Below are 23,304 nucleotides of genomic sequence, written 5' to 3'. Positions count from 1 at the left end.
ATTGTAATGACCTGTAACTGAAAAAGAGTTTGTTTAACTTTATCTTTGTTTAACCTTTAACTTTATCTCTTTTACCTAAGAATAAATCAGCCAATTTTCAGTCTTAATTAGTCTTTGTTGTGAAGCTATAGGGGGCTATAAGAAAGATGTATTATGAAACTGTGGTTACAATTTCAACATTGAAGCCATGGCTATGACTCCATAATAAAAAACCTTCGGAAATAACTTTTTTCTTAATTGTATTGTCCTCCAGCAGATTGAGGAACTTATTTGTTTCTTCAGATTCAATGTCCTTTTTTCACTGTTTGTATATCTATGCCTCTGATACAGGGATCAGCACTTGAAAGACTAAAGGTAGTATGTATACCAGATAAATTCTCTAACATAAATGTAAGATCTGTAAACTCAAGAAAATGTAGTTATTGTGAAAGGTTGGGCACCTTTTGAAGAAAGTTTTAATATTTTATTTGTTTTCTTTTGTAGACATACATTTCTCCCAATGCTGCTATATTTAAAGCAGAAGATGCTGATGGAGAAACAGAAGCTATGTTAAACAACATGAGAGTTTACGGGACATGTATTATCGCTCTGATGGCCACAGTAGTCTTTGTAGGAGTTAAATATGTCAACAAACTTGCACTGGTCTTCCTGTCTTGTGTGATTCTTTCCATCTTTGCCATTTATGCTGGCGTTATTAAAACTGCTTTTGACCCACCAGACTTTCCGTAAGTGAAATACTATTTTAAGTGCTAAAGTGTGTAAAGATAGATTATTACTGTAATGCCTTAAATATTTTGTACCAAATTCTAGAATATGAGTACAATAGATGCAACCTAAAACTCTTAAAAACATTTTGGTAGAAAAAATTGGTAATTGTGCACCTAAGTATCTATTCGGTTTCATAATTTACCCATTTGTCCACACAAATGTGTTTCTGTATCTACAGAAGTGGTAACTGATTTTTGGCATACATTCTCATTAGAATATTTAAAATTCTGAATATTTTTATGGACTTCAATCTCTCAGTGAGCAAGCATACCTTTTTTTTTTTTACATAGTGCAAATATAATTATTCCATTTAATTGAAATAGATCCAAAAAAAGAAGTAAATTGTGTTATAGTCCATTAATGAGAATTCATCAGTATATACTTTTTCTAATAAAAATGTTTCTAGTCTTTTCTTATTTGCTTTGGGGGGTTTTGTGGTGGTTTTTAAAATGTAGTTGTGTAACTATGTATGTCTTTCTCAAAGATTTTCCTCTTCAATTAAACTTGCCTTCCTCCTCCTCTTAATATTTATATCTCACTGGAGATTGGATTTCCAAAAGATATAATCTAAGAATTACTCTGGGAAAGTTCTATGCCCTGTGTTATACAGGAGGTCAGACTAGATAATCATAACAATCCCTTCTGGCCTTGGAATCTGTGAATCTATGGTGAGCCTCAGGCCTGCTCTACAATAAAAATTTAGGTCAACCGAGCTACTTTCCTCAGGGGTGTAAAAAATCCATATCTCTGAGTGGCATATTTAAGCTGACCTACTCCTGGTGTGGACAGTGCTAGGTTGACAGAAGAATTCTTCTGTTCATCTAGCTACCGTCTCTCGTGGAGGTAGATTACCTACGCTGATGGGAGAACCTCTCCTGTTAGAATAGGTAGTGTTTACACTGAACAGCTACAGCAGCACAGAGTTTCAAGTGCAGACAAGCTCACAGAAAGCTTCAGGGTAGGGTAAGTGAACCAAATTTGGAGTCTTTATTTATTTATTTACTTTTACCCAGACTTATGCCTGGTCTACACTAGGGGGAGGGATCGATCTACGTTACACAACTTCAGCTACGTGAATAACGTAGCTGAAATCAACGTACTTAGATATACTCACCGTGGTGTCTTCGCTGCGGTGAGTCGACTGCTGATGCTCCCCTCTCGACTCCACCTGTGCCTCTTGCTCCGGTGGAGTACCGGAGTTGATGGGAGAGCGCTCAGCGGTCGATATATTGTGTCTAGACTAGACACGATAAATCGACCCCCGCTGGATCTATCACTGCCCGTCAATCCAGCAGGTAATGTAGACAGGCCCTTAAAGATCAGACCACTGATGAGCTATGGGTCAAAATGGTCCCAGTCTATCAAGTTTTACCCAGGGTAGTGCATGACACTCACTAAATCTTTTGGTGGACCCAAATTCAGAACAGTATTTAAGAAAAAGTTCATTTTTTTAAATGGTGCATGTGTCAATACAGACAAATAGTCAGAGAGTTTCTAATCCCACCATTTTTTTTTACGCTTGATTCTTGTAAGTGCTCTACAATTCAAATGATTAATCGGATTGTTTTGAACTTTGCCTCATGGTCTGTAGGGTAGCTTTAATGATCTAAATTTTAAGGGGTTCCTGAGTTAGAATCATAGAATCATAGAATATCAGGGTTGGAAGGGACCCCAGAAGGTCATCTAGTCCAACCCCCTGCTCAAAGCAGGACCAATTAGTTAGTCCTCCACCCCTCCAAAAAAACCCCTCAGTTTCCTTCTGCCATTTTTACTATTAAAAGGAGAGATACTGATGGCTGGAGGAATCACAGATCTCTTGATGGCTGTGAACTCACCCTGCCATTCACATATCTAAGGATAAATTAATTGCAAGCCCCATCTAAGAAAGACAAAAGGAGTTTTGAGTGACTGGAGGTTGCTGCAGATTGCAAGTCATCGGTTTCAATTCTAGTTTGGAGGGAATGTAATCAAAGTCTTTTGGGTGGAAAATTAGACAACTGAATGCTTCCTGGGAGGTGAGGAAAAGGGAGGGGATGGAGGAATAGGATGAGAGGTGTTTGGTGGTGCAGCAAGGGGAGGGCGGTTATGGAAAGGAGGATAAATAGGGATTAGTGGTTAGGGAAGGGAGAGAGGTTGAGGGCTCAGGTGAGGAAAGTGTGGAATCCTGCAGCTTGGCCAGTGCACCCCAAACCCCTGCACCCTCAGCTCTGCCAGAGCATCCCACCTCTGTACCTCAACCCCCTGTAATATCACCCCTACCTGCACACTCACCTCTGCAAGTTCACCCCAACCCCCTGTGCTCCCAGCTGTTAGTGCACCCTAACCTGTTTGCACCCACACCTCTGCCAGGGCACCCCAACCACCCTGCACACCCAGCTCTGCTAGTGCACTGCAACCCAACCCACTGCAACCCCTGCTCTGCTAGTGCATCCCAAGCCCCTGCATTCCAACCTTCCTGCTCCTCCCAGTTTTGCCAGTGCACTGTAGCCCTTCATCCCAAGCTCCTTTAGGGGGCCTAAGTGTTTGAAGGAAAAAATTAGCCATATGAATGCTTCCTAGGAGGGGAAAGGTAATTGGGGGCAGAGGAGAGGAAAAGGGAGGGGAGGAGAGAGAAGAGGGGTTTGGGGCTGCACTGAATCCCATCATCACACTGTGGGTGGACCCCGCAATACAGCAGTGAGTCTGAGCGGAGCTGCCCACAAAGGCAGCACTATCTGAGCTGGATCCAGCTCTAAAGTAGTCTGAGTGAGCACCAGTGCCCACTGCCTGGGGAGTGTGACTGCTGATGTGCTGGTGGGCTTCATTTTGCTGCTGACTGGAGCAAGGAATAGATGGGCTGCCCGTGCTACCGACTGGACAGTGAAATCTTTATTAAAATGAGCTCAGCACTGTGATCATTGCTGTCCACAGTAAACTGTGGACCCACCCAAATTTCCACTCCTAGCTACATCACTGTTGTGTAGATGTGCAGTCTGGAATGTGACCCTGGGAGCCTTGCATTGCCAATTAGAAAAGCCACAACATATTATAACTCTCATCAGGCCTGACACACACATTGCACCAACTCACTGTTGTCATAATCTGTATCTAAAAGGTGTTGTGTAAGGTATCATATGTAAAATGATAACACACTGGTCATTAATATTGTGTGATGTATATATAGGTGATGTATAAATAGTTATAGGTGTGTGCTGGAAATTCTTTCCTAAAATGTGTTTTGAGAGGCATTGCTTAAGCCCACCTGTCCTAGACAAAGGAACATTGTTTCAAAGATTTGACTGTGTCTCCAATGTAAATTAAACAAGATGAGACCAAAGACAGTGAAAAACACATTTACAAATGAGGTAAACAAAGTCATCAGGGGAACAAGGGAGGGGTGATGACCCTTTAATAATCTTGATAGGGGATGGAGACTGTGTATCCCCAGGAAATTTTCCTGCCTCTTGAAACAGGGTCAGTGAGTTTTGGTAAGATACAAGCAGAGGCAAAAAACCATTATGTTATGTATGCATCACTAGATGGATACCAGGGCCATAGCTCTTGTATTCTGAGAAACTTGGATGTTTCAGCAAAGAAGATTGAAGTCTTTGGGAAATATGTGAGAAACCTAGACAAAGATTGTAACTTGCTGAGGTTAAGTTTGTCATTGGAAAGCGTGTTTTGTTTTTTCACTTGTAAACATAACTGTGTCTTCCGTTCATACCAATTATCACTTAAATATATGATCTTTGTTAATAAACTTATTCTTGTTTCATTACAAGACCATCTTAGTGCTGTGCATTTGACTGAAGAATAAAATCCTCAGTCCAATACCAGGTTGATGAATGTTCTGTCTCTTTGGAGACAGCAAATTTGATAACTTCTCTGAGGGTCCAGTAAGAGGGACTAGACATTGCAGAAAGATGTCTCTGGGAAATTCAGGAATTGGGATTCACTGTTATCTTTAAGGCAAGGTTTGGACTGGCAGAGTCCTGAGGAGTTTGCTAACAAGACAGATAAGCTGGTGTGTCAGCGGCCTCACTCTTAGCTTAGTAGCACAAGTTCACCCTTGCTGAGGCAGAGCGGTAACACACTGGCTCAGGGTTCTGGGTGTCCCAAGCAAAGAGTCACATGTAAGGATTACAGTGTGCATGCACCAATGAAGGGAAAAAATTAGAGGGTTTCTATATTGGCATTATATACTGTCCTGGGTAGTTTGAGGGAATGTGCCAATACCATTGTCCCTAGTGAACACCTGCACTGAATTTTCTCTTTTGAACCTGTACAGTAAAAAATTTATAACTCATGCTGCTTGCTACAAGTTGTATCTGTTATATTTTTTATATTATGGGGAGAGTACTGTGAACACAGCAGAACAGTCTTGGTCTTACCAAAATGTTTTTATATTGTGTGGGGAGGAGCTGCAGATAGAGGTATTTGTGTGTGTGGTTGGGTGGGGAGACAGGGAGAGGGGTTGCAGCTGCGGAGGGATTGGGCAATGGGGATGGATTATAGACAAGTCTTAGATTGGTAGTTTCAGAAAATCTGTATTTTACTAGCCCTTTTTTAGAGTGTGTAGGGGTGGGATGGCAAGTGGCTACTTCTGGTGTTGGGGCAGATCATTGTGGTGTTTTCAAAGACATGTAGTGCAGAGATTTGATGGCTGAGGGAAAAGAAATATGTGCACGGCCAGGATTGCCAGTGTGTGGATTCTGGGTGATTCCTGGATCACAAGGTTGCAGAAGTTTGGGGGAGAGCAAAGAGTATACCATGACATGGGCATTGCTGACCACAGGCTGTTTTGGTTTGGTATGCAAATTGTGGGACATGATATGTACAACAGCCTAAATAACTACTAGATACTACCAGCAGCACATCTTTTCCCAGTCAATAATGAAGAAATTCAATGGCAAAAAGACGATAATGCAGAGTTAAGGCTATTGGTGATATGTTGTCCCCTTGCAGAACACGGAGTTGAGCATAATTCAAACTTCTGAAAAACAGGAAATGAAGAATTAAGGTTGCCCATGTAGGATCCAGTGTGCATTGTTTCAGTGTAGAATTGTGTATTCCACATAATTAGCAGGGCACAGGAGTTTTATTGGAAAGGGTATATTCAGTAGCAAGCTGGGACATAAGAGCAGTCTTAAGCGTTTATTATCTGCATGCACTCCAGGTAAAGTGCGTGTGGTTGGTGTCAGCTATACTGAATGGTGGAGGCAGTAGTGTCAGATCTGTGTGACAGTAGCTGTGATTTGTGATATGTGAAGATCTATGTTTTGTACCCTATTATGCATATGAGGAAAGGGAAGACGTTCATGTGTACCTCCAGGATGCATCATTTCTATGCAGAATTGTATTGGTTACATCAATAGCAGGGCATAGGGCTTGCAAAGGATATTGTCAACAGTGAGGTGGAATACAAAAGGATTCTTATACTTTCATGATGGTTAAGTGAACGCGTAGGTTGAGATGGTATCCTCTGAGTATGTGTGAGGAGGCTGTAAAAGGCTTGTGAAGTGATCCTTAAATTGTATGTGTGTGATATCTTTTTCTGGGGAGTTGGCTAAGTGCTTGAGTGTGCACCAGCATTTGGAACCTCCTGAGTCTTAGACTGCCAAGGAGCAGCGTGAGTATGTGCTATGTCAATATTAAGACATTTCTCAAAAAGGGTACAGAGAAGGTGGTAAGAGCAACTTTATCTCCCCCTTTTAATAGTGTTAGGTGGAATCCTGTTGGTGAAAGTGACTGGGCTGGAAAAGGAGGTGAAGATCTCATATATTCAGCAAAAGTCTGAGTTTTGCTCCATTCAGCATTCTGCAAGGGGGCAACATACCACTGAGCAACTTTACAATTCTGCATTAACATAGTTTTTGCCATTGAATTAATAATGTTATAATGTGTATAATGTGTGATATGGTAAATGAAGAATTTGCTAGAGAATAGACTATAGATTAAGTTAAATGAGAACAAATTCACTACAGAGAACCAATTCTACCCTTATTTTATTTCTTTCACATCTAGTATTTGTCTTCTTGGAAACCGTACATTGTCAAGACACAGCGTTGATATTTGTGCCAAATCTATTGAGGTAAACAATGAAACAGTGACAACGAAGCTGTGGAGTCTCTTCTGTGATAGTCCCTCACTTAATGCCACATGTGATGAATACTTTAACCTAAATAACGTGACAGAAATTCAAGGGATTCCTGGAATTGCTAGTGGAGTTCTAATTGGTAAGTCTGAAAACGGAGCCAGAGATGGGACACTAGACAGGGAAGGCTCTAAGTTACTACAGAGAATTGTTTCCCAGGTGTCTGGGTGCTGGTTTTGCCCAGATGCTCAGGGTCTAACCGATCACCATATTTAGTATCAGGAAGGAATTTTCCTCTGGGTCAGCTTGGCAGAGTCCTTTGGGTTCTTTGCCTTCCTCTGCAGCATGGGACATGGGTCACTTGCAGGTTAAACTAGGGTGAATTTCTGTAACCGGAAATCTTTAAATCATGATTTGAGGACTTGAGTAATTCAGCGAGAGGTTGAGGTTATTGGTCTATTACAGGAGTGGGTGGGCGAGGTTCTATGGCCTGTAATGTGCAGGAGGTCAGACTAGGTGATCATGGTGGTCCCTTCTGGCCTTAAAGTCAATGTGCAGTTAAACTTTTAAATTTTTTGTATGGTATTAGTGTAGGCCATAACAGTTCTAACGTGCAGGGCGTAAGATGTCTATAATTGTTTCTGTAACTCATGTATCTGTAGACTGCTCCCTCCTATCACTGTATTTCAGCACTGTTTGGTTCTTAGAAATACTTCATTTTATGGTACGTGGACACTTGTTTAAGGGTAACTATTGTATCAAATAACAAAAAAGTTAAAAATACCAATTAAAATGCAATGTAATTATAATAGTTAGCATTTTTGTACACTTAGTGCTTTACACCTTCAATATGCTGTACGTTCATTAATTCTCAAAACCCTACTATATGGTAGGGGTAATGGTTGGAAACAGTAAAATACAGAGTTTGTGACTTGTCCAAGGTCACATGGCAAGTCAGTGGCAGAACTGGGATGAAAACTCAGCAATTTCTAGCTTCCGGTCACACATTTAGTTCAATAGACTTCTAACAGAATGTCAGGAAGCTCCTGTTGTCCCATTCTGTTAGCAGTTGTGGGAACCCTGCAGGCTAATTTCTGCTGTTCTACTGGATCTTTAGACTCCATCTGTATGTAAGAGGGGTGACAGTAGGCTTCCAGCAGAGATTGTTTCTAGGTTCTGGAAAAGAGAAGTCTTGAAGGAAGGAACCTTTAAGAGCTGCCAAGCCAGGGGGAAAGCATATGATTTGGGGTTCAGGTAGTGTGGGTTTTGAAATTGTTTAATGAACAATTCCCAAGGAAGCATTAATTCTTGATTCTACAAGTACGTAATTTTTTTTAAGTTGGTGGGGACTCCAGCAACTTACTACTTCTGTCAAAATTCAGTAAAAGATTTCAAGAAGGATCCAATATAAAATGTATATGCACTTACAATGATCATTCTTCAATTCCAAACCCTTATATTCCATCACTCTGAACTTCCTTAAAATGTTTTCTTTGTGGCTGTAATTTTTCTTGTGAGAAATGTGTTAGGCTTTTTATTTGTGTTTTGTAGTACATCATATGAATATCTGCTAGTTTTCTGAATGCATATATTTAAAATTATATTTATTCTGGTAACATTTTACAATATGCTCAGAAAAGTTTAAAGCAGCTTTTATTTTGGTACAGACTAATATAATTTCATTTTGAAATAAAAATTTTCTAATGGTTCAGGTTAGCATACTATGTCCATAAGGTTGTTTTCCTTAACTTCAAAAAAAAATAAAAATTGTACTTTGGCTCTATGCCATGAGGCCTTCCATCATTATGTACTTTTCTGATGGGTAGCCACTCCCATATTACAAGCATCAGCTAATCTTTGGGATTGGATGTCCATAAATCACAGATTGGTCATTTAGAAAGATATGTAGAGTTCAAAGGCTTTGCATTTTCCTTTTTGTGTAGTATAGGAAAACATATTTTTATACAGTAAATAAATGAAACTGTTCTCTAGATAGAGATAAAAATAGGGCTTCATGCTTTTCTCCTTTTTTTGAGGAAGAATATAGTAAAAACTCACAAATAGGAAAACATGCTTTTAGGTAATGAATACAAATCTAATCAAATTAAATAAAAAACTTCAAAGTTTTAGTGACTGTAAAATAAAATATTTTTATTTCTTCAAGCAAATATTGCAAGAAACTGTTACATGAGTTAATCATATATATATATAACATTGGTGTTCTACATCCATTGTGAAATGTATTCCAAAAATTGCTCCTTTCAGAGTTATCCAATAAAATTTATTTATAGATAGATAAATAGAGATAAAAATAAAAATGCAGGGAGAAGGAAAAAAGCAGTGCACCCCACTGATTGTATATTATGCATAGCCTTTGATACTGATCATCCCCAAGTATTTTTCAAAGCAGCCAAATGTCTGCCCAGGTGTAACAGCCACAAAAATTAGCTGGCACTCATAGTATGGAGAGTGGCCACCTGTCAAAAAAAAAAAAAAAAAAAAGAAGCTGATAGAAGATACCATAGGGTTACTATTGCCTTTTTCCTAGTGTTTTAAGAAATGTTCCCAAAATGCCAAGAGTTTTATACCCAGCGAGGTCACCCAATTCATAAGAGTAGATCTTTGTTTAAATTACAAGTAATATTGTATGCTTTGTTGTTATATAAAAATAAATGAGATAAAAACTGTAGTATGTCTACACTACAGAAAGAGAGCTACTGTCCTGTAGCATCGTATTGTTGATTCTTCCTGTATCAACGAAAGGGGGTTTTCTGTCAAAGTAATCAATCCATCTCTTTGAGAACCAGTAGCTAGGTCGATGGAAGAATTCTTCTATCAACCTAGCTGTCTCTACAATGAAGGTTAGATCAACCTAATTACACCACATAAGACATGGAATTTTTCACAGCTGTGAGTGATGGAGCTAGGTTGATCTTATTTTTAGGTCACTTTTGTTTGGATAGCTCTCATTTATTAGGTGTTTGTACAGCTCTCACTTATTTCCTTACAGATAACCTGTGGAGTACCTATACAGACAAAGGATCAATTGTTGAAAAAAAGGGTCAGCCATCAGTTACTGGAACAGAAGAGACAAAAGTTGGAGGACTCCCATATGTTTTTACAGACATTATGACCTACTTCACAATGCTAGTAGGGATTTATTTCCCATCTGTGACAGGTAAATACAGTGGTTTTGCATGAAGAGATATTGCTGTTGTTAATTGTCATTTTATTGTTGGCACTGCACTTCCCCAATTTTGGTTAAAAAGTATTATGGCTAAGTTATTTAATTATAATGTCAGAATACAGGGGAGGCACAGTCTACCTTGTTATTTCAGTGGACTACAGTCTGAGGCAGAAACCATTTAAAGCAGCATTTTCTAATTTTTTGAAAGCTGAGTTCCCTTCAAGAAGATGAAACCAATTGTCTCTTCCCAGGGCTTCATGCATTGCTAAAGGCCTAAGCAAAAGAAGTGCTAACTCAAAGATTGTGCATATCTTCATAATATAATTTTCTCTTTCTTGAAGTGAATGGGGCAGTTTACCCATCTGAGCTACTGTTCCAGGTTTTCTGCAAACTTAGGCTGACATCTTTTTATCAGTTTACATTTTCAAGGTTCTCTTTTCAACTGAAAGAAGGTGAAGACATCTAGAGGCTTACTGTCACAGAAGTGCAGCTAGTCTCGCAACCATCCCCTTCCTGGTCTTGATAGATTTATATGGAGGTAGTTTGATTCATAGAATCATAGAATATCAGAGTTGGAAGGGACCTCAGGAGGTCATCTAGCGAAGTCCAACCCCCTGCTCAAAGCAGGACCAATCCACAACTAAATCATCCCAGCCAGGGCTTTGTCAAGCCTGACCTTAAAAAACTCTAAGGAAGGAGATTTCACCACCTCCCTAGGTAACACATTCCAGTGCTTCACCACCCTCCTAGTGAAAAAGTTTTTCCTAATATCCAACCTAAACCTCCCCACTGCAACTTGAGACCATTACTCCTCATTCTGTCATCTGCTACCACTGAGAACAGTCTAGATCCATCCTCTTCGGAACCCCCTTTCAGGTAGTTGAAAGCAGCTATCAAATCCCCTCTCAGTCTTCTCTTACGCAGACTAAATAATCCCAGTTCCCTCAGCCTCTCCTCATAAGTCATGTGCTCCAGCGCCCTAATCATTTTTGTTGCCCTCCGCTGGACGCTTTCCAATTTTTCCACATCCTTCTTGTAGTGTGGGGCCCAAAACTGGACAGGCCTCACCAATGCCGAATAGATGGGAATGATCATGTCCCTTGATCTGCTGGCAGTGCTCCTACTTATACATCCCAAAATGCCATAAGCCTCCTTGGCAACAAGGGTACACTGTTGACTCATATCCAGATTCTCGTCCACTGTAATCCCTAAATCCTTTTCTTCAGAACTGCTGCCTAGCCACTTGGTCCCTAGTCTGTAGCAGTGCATGGGATTCTTCCATCCTAAGTGCAGGACGCTGCACTTGTCCTTATTGAACCTCATCAGATTTCTTTTAGCCCAATCCTCTAATTTCTTTAGGTCCCTCTGTATCCTATCCCTACCCTCCAGCGTATCTACCTCTCCTCCCAGTTTAGGGTCATCTTCCAACTTGCTGAGGGTGCAATCCACTCCATCCTCCAGATCATTACTGAAGATATTGAACAAAACCGGCCCCAGGACCGACCCTTGGGGCACTAAGCTTGAAACCAGCTGCCAATTAGACATGGAGCCATTGATCACCACCCGTTGAGCTCGACGATCTAGCCAGCTTTCTATCTACCTTATAGTCCATTCATCCAGCCCATACTTCTTTAACTTGCTGGCAAGAATACTGTGGGAGACCATGTCAAAAGCTTTGCTAAAGTCAAGGAACACCACGTCCACCGTTTTCCCCTCATCCACAGAGCCAGTTACCTCGTCATAGAAGGCAATTAGATTAGTCAGGCATGACTTGCCCTTGGTGAATCCATGCTGACTGTTCCTGATCACTTTCCTCTCCTCTAAGTGCTTCAAAATTGATTCCTTGAGGACCTGCTCCATAATTTTTCCAGGGACTGAGGTGAGGCTGACAGGCCTATAGTTCCCCAGATCCTCCTTCTTCCCTTTTTTAAAGATGGGCACTACCTTGGCCTTTTTCCAATTATCCAGGACCTCCCCTGATCGGCATGAGTTTTCAAAGATAATGGCCAATGGCTCTGCAATCACATCAGCCAACTCCTCTAGCACCGTAGGATGGAGTGCATCTGGCCCCATGGACTTGTGCACGTCCAGCTTTTCTAAATAGTCCTGAACTACTTTTTTCTCCACAGAGGTCTGGTCACCTCCTCCCCATACTGTGCTGCCCAGTTCAGTTGTCTGGGAGCTGACGTTGTTCATGAAGACAGAGGCAAAAAAGCATTAAGTACATTAGCTTTTTCCACATCCTCTGTCACTAGGTTGCCTCCCTCATTCAGTAAGGGGCCCACACTTTCCTTGACCACCTTCTTGTTGCTAACATACCTGTAGAAACCCTTCTTGTTACTCTTAACATCCCTTGCTAGCTGCAACTCCAGGTGTGATTTTGCCTTCCTGATTTCACTCCTGCATGCCTGAGCAATAATTTTATACTCCTCCCTGGTCATTTGTGCAATCTTCCACTTCTTGGAAGCTTCTTTTTTGTGTTTAAGATCAGCAAGGATTTCACTGTTAAGCCAAGCTGGTCACCTGCCATATTTACTATTTTTTCTATACATCAGGATGGTTTGTTCCTGCAACCTCAGTAAGGATTCTTTAAAATACAGCCAGCTCTCCTGGACTCCTTTCCCCCTCATGTTATTCTCCTAGGGGATCCTGCCTATCAGTTCCCTGAGGGAGTCAAAGTCTGCTTTTCTGAAGCCCAGGGTCTGTATTCTGCTGCTCTCCTTTCTTCCTTGTGTCAGGATCCTGAACTCGACCATCTCATGGTCACTGCCTCCCAGGTTCCCATCCACTTTTGCTTCCCCTACTAATTCTTCCCAGTTTGTGAGCAGCAGGTCAAGAAGAGCTGTGCCCCTAGTTGAAACACCTTGAGGGGAATTGGGCAGGGTTTCCCCTGCCCCCATTCCTAACTCAGTCATTTGCATTTTGACGGATCACCTGACTGTTGTGAGCTTTCTTAGGTAACAGAAGGGGATACTTTCTAAAATATTTCCCAGTAAAATATCAGAAAGAATGTTGTCTAACATTCCCACTGCTAGCATCCCCAAACTCTCTTGGGTCTTTACAGAGATTTCGGATAGAGGTGGGGAAAATGGTTTTACCCTTGGCATTTTATCCACATCTAGCTGCCTCCCAGGTTCTAGTGTGGTTTTATCTCATGTGGTTTGACTAGGATATGGGCAGTGTGCTGTGTTCCTCCATCCCTGGAATATCTGCCCAGTAACTTTCATCCCCACTGGGGATCTGGTGTTTCTGTACCCATAAGGTACAGCACAGTATATGTACTTGTCTTTTTGTTCTGTTTATACAGCACCTAGTCCAGTGGATCCTTGTCTGTGACTTAGGATTCCTAGGTTATGATAATACAAATAATAAATAATAATATGTACTGGTGCCTGAGGAGTGAAGTCAGCAGTATGTACGTTGTACACCCCAGTTGAACTGGCTGTGTAATTTCTCCCCCTCCAGAGGCTGAACAACAGAGTTAACTCTCTACTTTTGAAGTTCAAGCAGGGCCCCCTCTCCACCCCGCTCAGTGTACAGACTGGGTAATTCCAGGGGAGATAAACCAGTGTATGACAGAGATGATGCCACTTCTCCCCACTCCTCTGAGATCCCTCTGGGATGGTATCCTGCTGCAGTAGGTTCTCACCCCTGAATGGGTGATTCTGCTTGCCTCATCCCTCTTATGTTTCCTATCAGCCCAAGACATCTGTCTATGTATTCGTCAGCCAGTTTACTGTCTGTGAACACATCTCAGGGCTTTCAGTCTATTAACCAGGATTTTAGGGCATATAGGTACAAGGTGTAAAACTGCTCAAGTCCCATTAGCTCATAGACCTTCTGAACAGTTTTCTTGCCCCAACCACTACTCCATTTTATTATGTAATCCCTAATTTGTGTTTCAACTTCAGAAGACTAGTTTTTATCACACTTTTTCTGAACCCCCTGAAATTTCCTTCTGTACAATTTGTGTGACAGTTCAAATTTTTCAAGCAAGGCAAGTTTAAACTGAACAAATGTTCTGTAGTCCACATAATGGAATGCCAAATGTTTCCTCAGTTATATTAGTTTTTGGATTGTTGCTAAACATAAATATTGTATTTAAACTCTTTTTCATAAAGTAATCACTATTCATTGCTTTTATGGTATAAAATTTGGTTTTATTCTTTTTTTTTTTAGGTATTATGGCAGGATCAAACAGATCTGGAGACCTTAGGGATGCTCAGAAATCTATTCCTACTGGAACAATTTTGGCTATTTCAACTACATCCTTTATCTGTATCCTTTGTGATGTGTTTTAATTATTTTCTTTCTTCCAGTGCACACTATTAAGGTGGAAGTGTACATGCCTTAGGATTTTCCTTTGAAATTTCACTGGGGAGTCATTCAAGTTTGCTGAGTTTAAAACTTAGCAGGAGCAAAACAGAACCTAAACTGAAAGAAATTCTAAATATTTTCTATTGATTTCCCAAATTCCAAATTAAAATTGATGCTATTGTGGTGGATAATGCAGGATCCTGAAACCACCCTGGTCTACCCAGTAAATTACCTTTATTTTGGCCTGATCAGTGTGGCCATTTGAAAATGTGATAGTGTATGAACTGCCAGGGAAAGAAACTAATGCTATACAGCATTACAAAATTAGGAATCCCAGAGTCTTCTTTTATGAAATGCCAAATTTTGTATCACTTGAAGTTACTTAAAATATGAGAAAATATTTATCCCTATGGTTGAGTGTGTACCCATAAATGATGTAATCTAATCTAATCTATGAAGTTCGTTATTTTCAGCACTACATTGGGGTAAAGTATAGAATAAATACAGCACATCATAAAGAAATATTGGCAAAAGTCAGCTAATCCTTGATTAATCTTATTTTTGTGAGAAAGCTGGAAGAAGACAAAAAAAGCAATGTTCTGAAATTTTTTACAGATTCTTAGGTAAAGTGGAGTTTGATTCTTCTCCAAATTATACTACAGTATAATCTGTTTTTATCTTCCTTCATTCTCAATAATAGATCTATCCTGCATTGTATTGTTTGGTGCATGTATAGAAGGTGTGATATTAAGAGATAAGTATGTATATTTAATTTCCATCTTTATAAAGTGTACATGTTTTATGTATGCTCATAAATTTTGATTATTGGAATGAAAATATGTTTGAATAGGTTTTATTTTGGAAATTTAATTTAGATGGTGTGCGTTTATGCGACAGTTAACTTTGCTAAATTTCCTAATTTATACTATTCTTTTAATAAAAACAGACAAGTCAAAGTTGAAGAAGAAAAAATAATGAAAATATGCTAAGTACACACCTAGCCTTAATTATGCATGCTTATGTTTCTGAATACACTACCTGGAGATCCACCTGAAAATCACAAAGTGTATTAGCTAATGCAGAACACAGAAGCTCACCTTTTGAGTAGCGCATGTTATTGGGACCATACTGCACCTGTGTTCTGTGCTGTGCACTGGCTGCCAGTTCCTGTCTTGCTGAAATTAGATTATAATTAGTACCTTTATAGACAGGTTTCAGAGTAGCAGCTGTGTTAGCCTGTATCCGCAAAAAGAAAAGGAGTACTTGTGGCACCTTAGAGACTAACCAATTTATTTGAGCATAAGCTTTCGTGAGCTACAGCTCACTTCTCACGAAAGCTTATGCTCAAATAAATTTGTTAGTCTCTAAGGTGCCATAAGTCCTCCTTACCTTTATAGAGTTGTAACAGATTGCTTGGAGGGCCACGTGGCCTAGTGTTTTGCATCTGACTTCCAGCCCTTTGTTTCCCTGGTCAAGGTGTGTCAGTCCTTCAGGCAGTGAGGGTAGGAGGAATCGGGCCCTCCCAATCCACTGACCCTGTGTGAGTTGACTCCTGAACAGGGGCACTGCAAGTAGGGAGTCTAAAGCCACTGTCCTGGGCTACTTTCTACCACCGTCCCTTCAGTTTGTGGAATGGCCTCTAGAGTTCAATTTACTGGGGTGGCTTGCCTCCCATGGCAGCCTCTCATGGATCTTGGGCAGCATCCTGCTGCAGTTCCTGGGCATGTAGCAGAGAATTTTCAGGGACTCAGTTGTATGTATGCACTGGCACCATGTGGTGTGCCTTTTTCTGCACATCCAGAGGTGACTTTTTTTCAAAGCTGTGTGCATATGTAGCTTCAAAATGAGGACTGACGCGCGTATCCCAGTGTCTGGGCATGCACAATTCAAAGATTTTGAAAATTGACTTCAATGCATAAGGCTTCTTGCTCTGTCTCTGCTGTTCCTGGCCCTTGCAGGCCTGAGAAGAAATAAGGTGGTCTTAGCTTTACCTTTTTTCTTTTCTCTGCCAACTGCTCTGGCAAGCCTGAAAATAAATGAAAAATAATAGGCTAGATACAATGCATTTTTACTAAATGAATTTTTACTAATCTTCAAACATTAAAAGTGACCTTCAAATTTTTTTAAAATAAGTTAATGCATACCACTTTTTAAAAAACTGGATGACATCTCACATTTCTTAAGACTCTCCTAAGCTCTCTCACCTTAATTGAACCCCCTGTGGACTCATGCATGGATCCATAGGCAAGACAGTATCAATTATCTCAAGAAACTATTGGAACTAGATTGGGCATCAGCTACTATGTTATGAAAGCACCTGGCTCCTAGTGCTGATTTTCTTTGCTCATTCTCCTGATAGACATCTTTCAAAAATTGCAGAGACTCAAGCAGCATGTCAGGCTAAAGGCATATGTATATAGTTGACTGGCTAATTCTAGTTGCCACCCCCACAAGTTATCTGTCTTTACTCCCTCTGCCTGTACTTCAGAGAAAACCATCATAACATTACCACTTTTTCCTTAGCACTCCCTCCCACCTCCCATCACAATAACCCTCTCCTATCTGCTATTTTTCTTTAACCGGAACAGCTAATCTAACAACTGTTAGTGGAGGACAGCTTGCAGGCTGCCTCCATGCTTGCACATGCCCAAGTGTCTTAAGCATATCTAAACAATGTTAATAATAGGCCGTTCACATCTATAACCAGGTTATGACACTACCTCACCCACTGAATTTTCTCATACATCATTTGATACTCATGCACTGTGTATGATCAACCATTTATTTTGAAAACAATATTCATATGTATCTCCTATTTGTGTCTCTGTATATATCTGCACGACAGGGTTTTCAACAGCACAGGCTTTTGAAAATCTGGCTTCTAGTATCATGGCTGTTATTCTCATTACATGGTAATTAGTTCAATACCACAAGCGATACAGAGCGTATGAGTAAATATCTTGCTACTGGTATAAACAATGTAGTGAGCCCAGATAATATGGAAGTCATGTCTTGTAAAGACACATGTAGTAATAATGATTATTAAATCACAGTTGTGTTGTAAAATTTAGCTGCTCCATTCTTTAATAGTATAAGAAAGAGGATAAATCGGTTGGGTAAACCCAAACACAACCTGATTAATTTGTGGAGTATCATTTATTAAGTGCTAAAACAGACTTAGAAATGTGTATATTGAGCTATAAGAGAAGAATTATCACTTTAGCATCCACTGCTCTTTCTCATTAATTTATTTGATCTTTCCCCCAAGGTTTGGAGAAGCAGTTAATGGAAACCTAGTGATTGGTACGTTGGCGTGGCCTTCTCCATGGGTAATTGTAATTGGTTCATTCTTCTCTACATGTGGTGCTGGTCTACAGAGTCTTACTGGTGCACCCCGGCTGTTGCAGGCTATTGCAAGAGATGGCATAATACCATTTCTTCAAGTGAGCTACTTTTTTCAGTGTTTTAAATGCATTTACATTTAAATTGCATTTATATTGTTGACTAAAATATATTTTAATTATTTTTATTCCTGTTACCACTGCAGAGCCATGAAAGTGTGATGGTATGTCTATTCTGCAATCCAAGGTATAATTGCAGCTAGGGTAGACCTACCTATGCTAGCTTTACTTGTGCGAGCATTGCTAAAAATAGCAGCGTAGATATGGTGGTGCAAGCTTCAACAATGTGAGTTGGTACTCAGGATTATGAATGGGCTTGTAAAGCCTGCACTGAACTCCATGTCACCTCAACTACACTGCTATTTTTAGCAATGCTAGCACAGGTAAAGCTAATGGAGGTATGTTTACCTGACCTGCAGTCACACCTTGGATTGCAGTATAGACATACCTTGAGCTGAAGCTAGATTTTAATTGCATTTTTAAAAAAAGTAAATCAAGTTGCATTTGCAGAGCACACTCTACCCTTATGTATCTCTGTGCTGTTTTATTGTCTTTATTCTTCAAACAATCAAGTTGTGCACTATGAAACTGAGGCAGAATTGGCCCCACAGAAGTTTTTACGAGGGGAACTGCACAAGCCAGAAAATAACTAGCAACTTAACTTTCAGATTCCAGTTCAGGCACTTTTTATTTGTAAATAGAGTAAATTTGATGTGGACAGGGAACTACATGATACTGTTTTGGAGTCACTTATAGAAAAGGTTGAGAGCAACTATTTAAGTTCTTACTCATTCTGCAAATTATATAAATTAAAGTTATAACAGCTATTTCCCTGCTGTTCTGTCATTAGCTCTGAACTTCAAGGCCTGGTTGTGACTGAGATGAAGATTATGTAGCTTTTCTCTGAATTGGATAGTTTGGCAAGTGTAGAGTGTACAGTCTCCCAGGTATTCTAGTGCCTGGGCAAAATTGGGTGATGCATGAAAAGCCAGACCATCTTAAAGAGCTTGCAAAAACAGTAACCTCCCCATTGATGAAGCGGTATAAATCAAGTTATTAAGGTACTGCATATGCTTGGTCTCTTGCTGGGTGCATCTTTGTGCCTACACTTACATATAAAAGCAAAGGACGAAAAATGCCACCATCCAGAAAGACAATGCAAAGACTTTTGTAAGGCACTATACCTGGAATTAACTGAAAAAGCCTACCTAGAAGTGACAGCTGTTACAACACTCTGTGGGTGCCTGCTAAGGAATAGCGGAGAATGGCGGCTGCTGGCCAGACACCCAGCTCTGAAGGCAGCTTCGCTGCTGCCAGCAGCAGCGCAGAAGTAAGAGTGACAATACATTATACCATGCCAATATTACTTCTGCGCTGCTGCTGGCAGCAGGACTGCCTTCAGATCTGGGTGCAAGGCCAGCAGCTGCGATTCTCCAGCAGGCCAGCCATTGCTTAAATTGTGCTAGGGCTTCTCCAGCACCTCATGCATTACAAATTAAGCTCTGCCCCCATTTCCCTCCTTACATGCTACATTCAGTATGCACTGTAGAGTTTCAAATTATGGATAAGTCACTATGCAAGCTTTTAGTCACTGACTACAGTGGAATGAGCAAATAACCCTATAGCAGCACAAGATAGTTCATCATCCCTGCCTCTTAGTCCAGCCAAAATAAATATTAAAAACTATTAAAAAACCTGTAAATTAAAATTAAAATGAAAACATGGCTGCAGCAGAAGCAAAAATGTTAACTCAGTCATTTTCCTTTTATTCTGACAAATTCTCACTCTTTTGGACAAGACTGGAAAATGACTATTGTTAGGAGGCATAGAAAAATATTCAACAGTGGGTAGATACTTGATTGTTTTGGTTTCTATCTCTTAAGGATAGAATGGGCTGGGCTTGTTCTGAAAGGCAGTGCTGCTTTTTTTCTCATGAGACTTGGCAACGGCTGCTGTTGGCCGGCAGGGAGCTGAGCAGAGACAGGGCCAACCAGCAGCTCCTCCTAATTCCCCACATTATATAACTTGTCCAAGGGGATAGGAGCTGGTGTGAGCTCTAGAGAGGCATCATCTAGTGTATGATGGTGGCGGTAATGGGAGGAGTGGGGGAACAACCTTTGGGAGAGGAATTAAAGTGGGACAAAAAGAAAAGGAGTACTTGTGGCACCTTAGAGACTAACCAATTTATTTGAGCATGAGCTTTCGTGAGCTACAGCTCACTTCATCGGATGCATACCGTGGAAACTGCTGTAGCTCACAAAAGCTCATGCTCAAATAAATTGGTTAGTCTCTAAGGTGCCACAAGTACTCCTTTTCTTTTTGCGAATACAGACTAACACGGCTGTTACTCTGAAACCTGTTAGAGTGGGACAGGCTCAGTTAGGGGAATCTGAGGAGGGGACTGGGGCTGGGAAGAAGTTGTATGAATAGAAGGGAGTTGGAGAGAGGTGTGGGGAACTTGTGGGTGAGGAGAAGGGAGCTAAGGAAGGAGGGACTTGGTGGAAGGAGCTGAATACTGGGGACACAGAGAGAATAGGGGCCAGGACAGGGAGAGGTGAGAGGTGAATCAAAGAGACAGATGGGGGGGCAAGAGAGAAATGTAATCGTTTTGAGGAGTAAATAGAAAGGGGATATTTGGCAATGAGGGAACAAAGGGTGGGATGACTGCAGAGGTTTCACAGGAGGAGAGAATGGTCTTGAGGAAAGAGGAGACTGCAAACGGAGGGACATGAGAGTTGTCTGCAGGAGGATTAGAGAATTTGTAGATTGGGATGGGTTTCAAGGGAGATGTTTAGAGATGATGAAGTGTTTGGAGGTAGAGGGAAGAGAGCATGAAGAATTCACAGTGGTGCAAAGGTGTGAGGGAACATGAGACATTGAAATACGGCAAGAGATGTTTGAGGAAAATTAGGGTCTAGAAAGAGAATGAGAGTTTGAATGAAAGAGATGGAAGATTGAAGGGTCTCTATAGGGAAAAGGGAGGGACTGTTGTGGTATGGAGAATGAGAGTGAGGAGAAACTGGATGTTTAGAAAGAGAACAGGTGGAGGAAACATTGGGGTTTCAATCCTTATGGTGATGTGGAGAGAGGAGAAGGGAACATATACTGCTGTGTGTATTCTTTGGAACCTTGAGAGAAGACTTTGTCCCTGCTACCCCCAACAACTTTATGCGTAAAATTAGCTGAGTGGATCTGGCCATGAGCTCTCTCATATCCCATGTCTCAGCAACTGGGCTCCTTCTACTGATTTATGGTAGGGTTCTCTGTAGGTTCCCACGCTCTTTCTTTTGTTTCTTGTTTTCTTTTTTTAATGCAGTATCAAGAGACAGGCCTGTGATTAGAAATGTCATGTTGTTTCTCTTCCCCATCCCTGAAATTTTAATTTTGTATTATAAAAAAAAATAGTTTTCCTACATCAAGTCTTAACTCATGTAAATTTTCTTATTTAATATATAAGAGAATCTGCTCATGCATGTGCATTTCAAATAACTTTAAAAATGGCTTTAACCAGTTTAAATTTGATGGGCTTTGTTAAAGTTGGTTTCCCTTTAGTATATTTTGAGAACTATATATTGAACAGATTTACTCATTTTACTGTATATTTTAATTGAATTAGGTATTTGGTCATGGAAAAGCAAATGGTGAACCAACCTGGGCATTACTTCTCACTGCTTGTATTTGTGAGATAGGAATTCTCATAGCTTCCCTGGATAGCGTAGCACCAATTCTTTCAATGTAAGTATGCATGTGAAACTTGACATTATTTTTTAAAAGCTTAATATATTGTTGAAATTGAGTAACTTAGTTATCAAGACTTTTTCTTGTCTTTGAAATACTTTTCAGATCATATTGTTAGTAAAGCTCACAGTTAACCTGAAGAGAATCTAGACTGACAAAATATGATAAAAGCCTTAGGCTAATGCTAAATTAAATCAATGCTTAACTGAAATAGACTTCTATATGTTATTTGACTTAGTACTGCAGACATTCCCATAAAAAAATTAACACTTTCTGAAATCAACACAGACCATATTAAATGGACTCAAATCTAGCTAAATGAGAGATTACACAAACTAATTCTGATTATGGAGTTATCATCTAGTGGGGGAATTTCTAGTGAGATCCCACCAGGATCTGTTCTTGTCTTAATGCTATTGAATATTTTTACCAGTGATTTGGAAGAAAATATAAAATCATTGATGGTAAAGTTTGCAGATGCCAGAAAATAGGTGAAATGGTAAATAATGCCGGGGACAAGTCAGTTCTACAGAGCAGGGTGGGTCACATTGGCTAGGTGGGCTCTCTTGAACAAAATTTATTTTAGTCCATCTAAATAAAAGATCTTACATCTGGGAACCAAGAATGTAGGTAACATTTATAGAATAGAAGACTGTTTTGACAAGCAGTGACTCTGAAAAGGACTTAAAGGTTATGGTGGATAACCCTATGTGATACAGCTAAGACAGTAAATGCAATACTTTCATAGACTGCTAGGCCAGAAGGGGTCACTGTGATCATCCAGTCTAATCTCCTGGACAGCAGAGACCATAGAACTGTCCCAAAATAATTCCTAGCAAGTATCTTTTAGATAAACATTCAATCTAGATTTAAAAATTGTCAGTGATAGAGAATGTACCACAACCCTTGGTGAGTTGTTCCAATTGTTATTCTCACTGTCAAAAGTGTACACCTTATTTCTAGTCTAAATTTGTTTAGCTTCAACTTCCAGCCATTGGATCATGTTATATTTTTCTTGGCTAGATTGAAGAGTCCATTATTAAATATTTGTTCCCCATATAATGTGGGTACTTATAAATTGTAATCAAGTTAACCCTTAACCATCTCTTTGCTAAATTAAATAGATTGAACTCCTTGAGACTATCACTTAAAGGCATGTTTTCTAATCCTTTAATCATTCTCCTGGCTCTTCTCTGAACCCTCTCCAATTTATCAACATCTGCATTGAATTGTGGACACCAGAACTGGACACAATATTCCAGCCAGTGGTCACATGCCAAATGCAGAGATAATATTAACCTCTCTATTGCTGCTCAAGATTCCCCTGTTTATGCATCCCAGGATAGCATTAGTGTTATACTTAGAAGCACATGGAACCTTTTTAAATGGGATAAGTCCCATGGCAATACACCCTTCTTTTATAGTAATAAGTTCCCATACAAGCCTATGGACCTTGCTGTGTCACACTGGAGCTGTCAATCACAAGGTATTCAAGGTTGTTCTTAATTAGCATTATTTTGAGTTGTTACTAGGAGGATCCACAGCTGTTTCTTATCTTGTCCCTCTGGCTCAACTTCTTATCTTGTCCTTGGGGTGTATGCCTTTGCTTAGGGTCATCCATCCCGGTGATTCTGGTAATAAAGTTTGTGCCTCTCGACTCCTCCACTCCCCTCTTGACTATTCAGCCCAGCTGTCTCTTCTCAGTTAATCAGTATACCTTACATTCTTTACTCACACACCAAACAGGATATAATGCAATAATTACAGCCATAAAACTTCTATCCTTCTAAGAACAATCATTAGCACAATCAGCAAAGAAT

General features: G+C 40.1%; 1 protein-coding gene across 1 annotated transcript in view; it reads left to right on the top strand.

The window, feature by feature from the left end:
* The window catches only part of SLC12A7 (solute carrier family 12 member 7), a 332,898-nt gene that overhangs the window by 220,150 nt on the left and 89,444 nt on the right, over nt 1-23,304 (top strand). Inside the window, exons 7-13 of the mRNA XM_084618772.1 lie at nt 484-725; nt 6,772-6,983; nt 9,852-10,019; nt 14,208-14,306; nt 15,046-15,103; nt 17,614-17,788; nt 21,363-21,481. Coding sequence (XP_084474898.1) covers nt 484-725; nt 6,772-6,983; nt 9,852-10,019; nt 14,208-14,306; nt 15,046-15,103; nt 17,614-17,788; nt 21,363-21,481 — 1,073 coding nt within the window. The remainder of the gene's footprint in view (nt 1-483; nt 726-6,771; nt 6,984-9,851; nt 10,020-14,207; nt 14,307-15,045; nt 15,104-17,613; nt 17,789-21,362; nt 21,482-23,304) is intronic.

Source organism: Lepidochelys olivacea, assembly GCF_965140295.1.
Source record: "Lepidochelys olivacea isolate rLepOli2 genome assembly, chromosome: 2".
NCBI lineage: Eukaryota > Metazoa > Chordata > Testudines > Cheloniidae > Lepidochelys > Lepidochelys olivacea.
The sequence above is the reverse complement of the archived record's forward strand: the minus strand, read 5'-3'. Positions and strand labels throughout refer to the sequence as shown.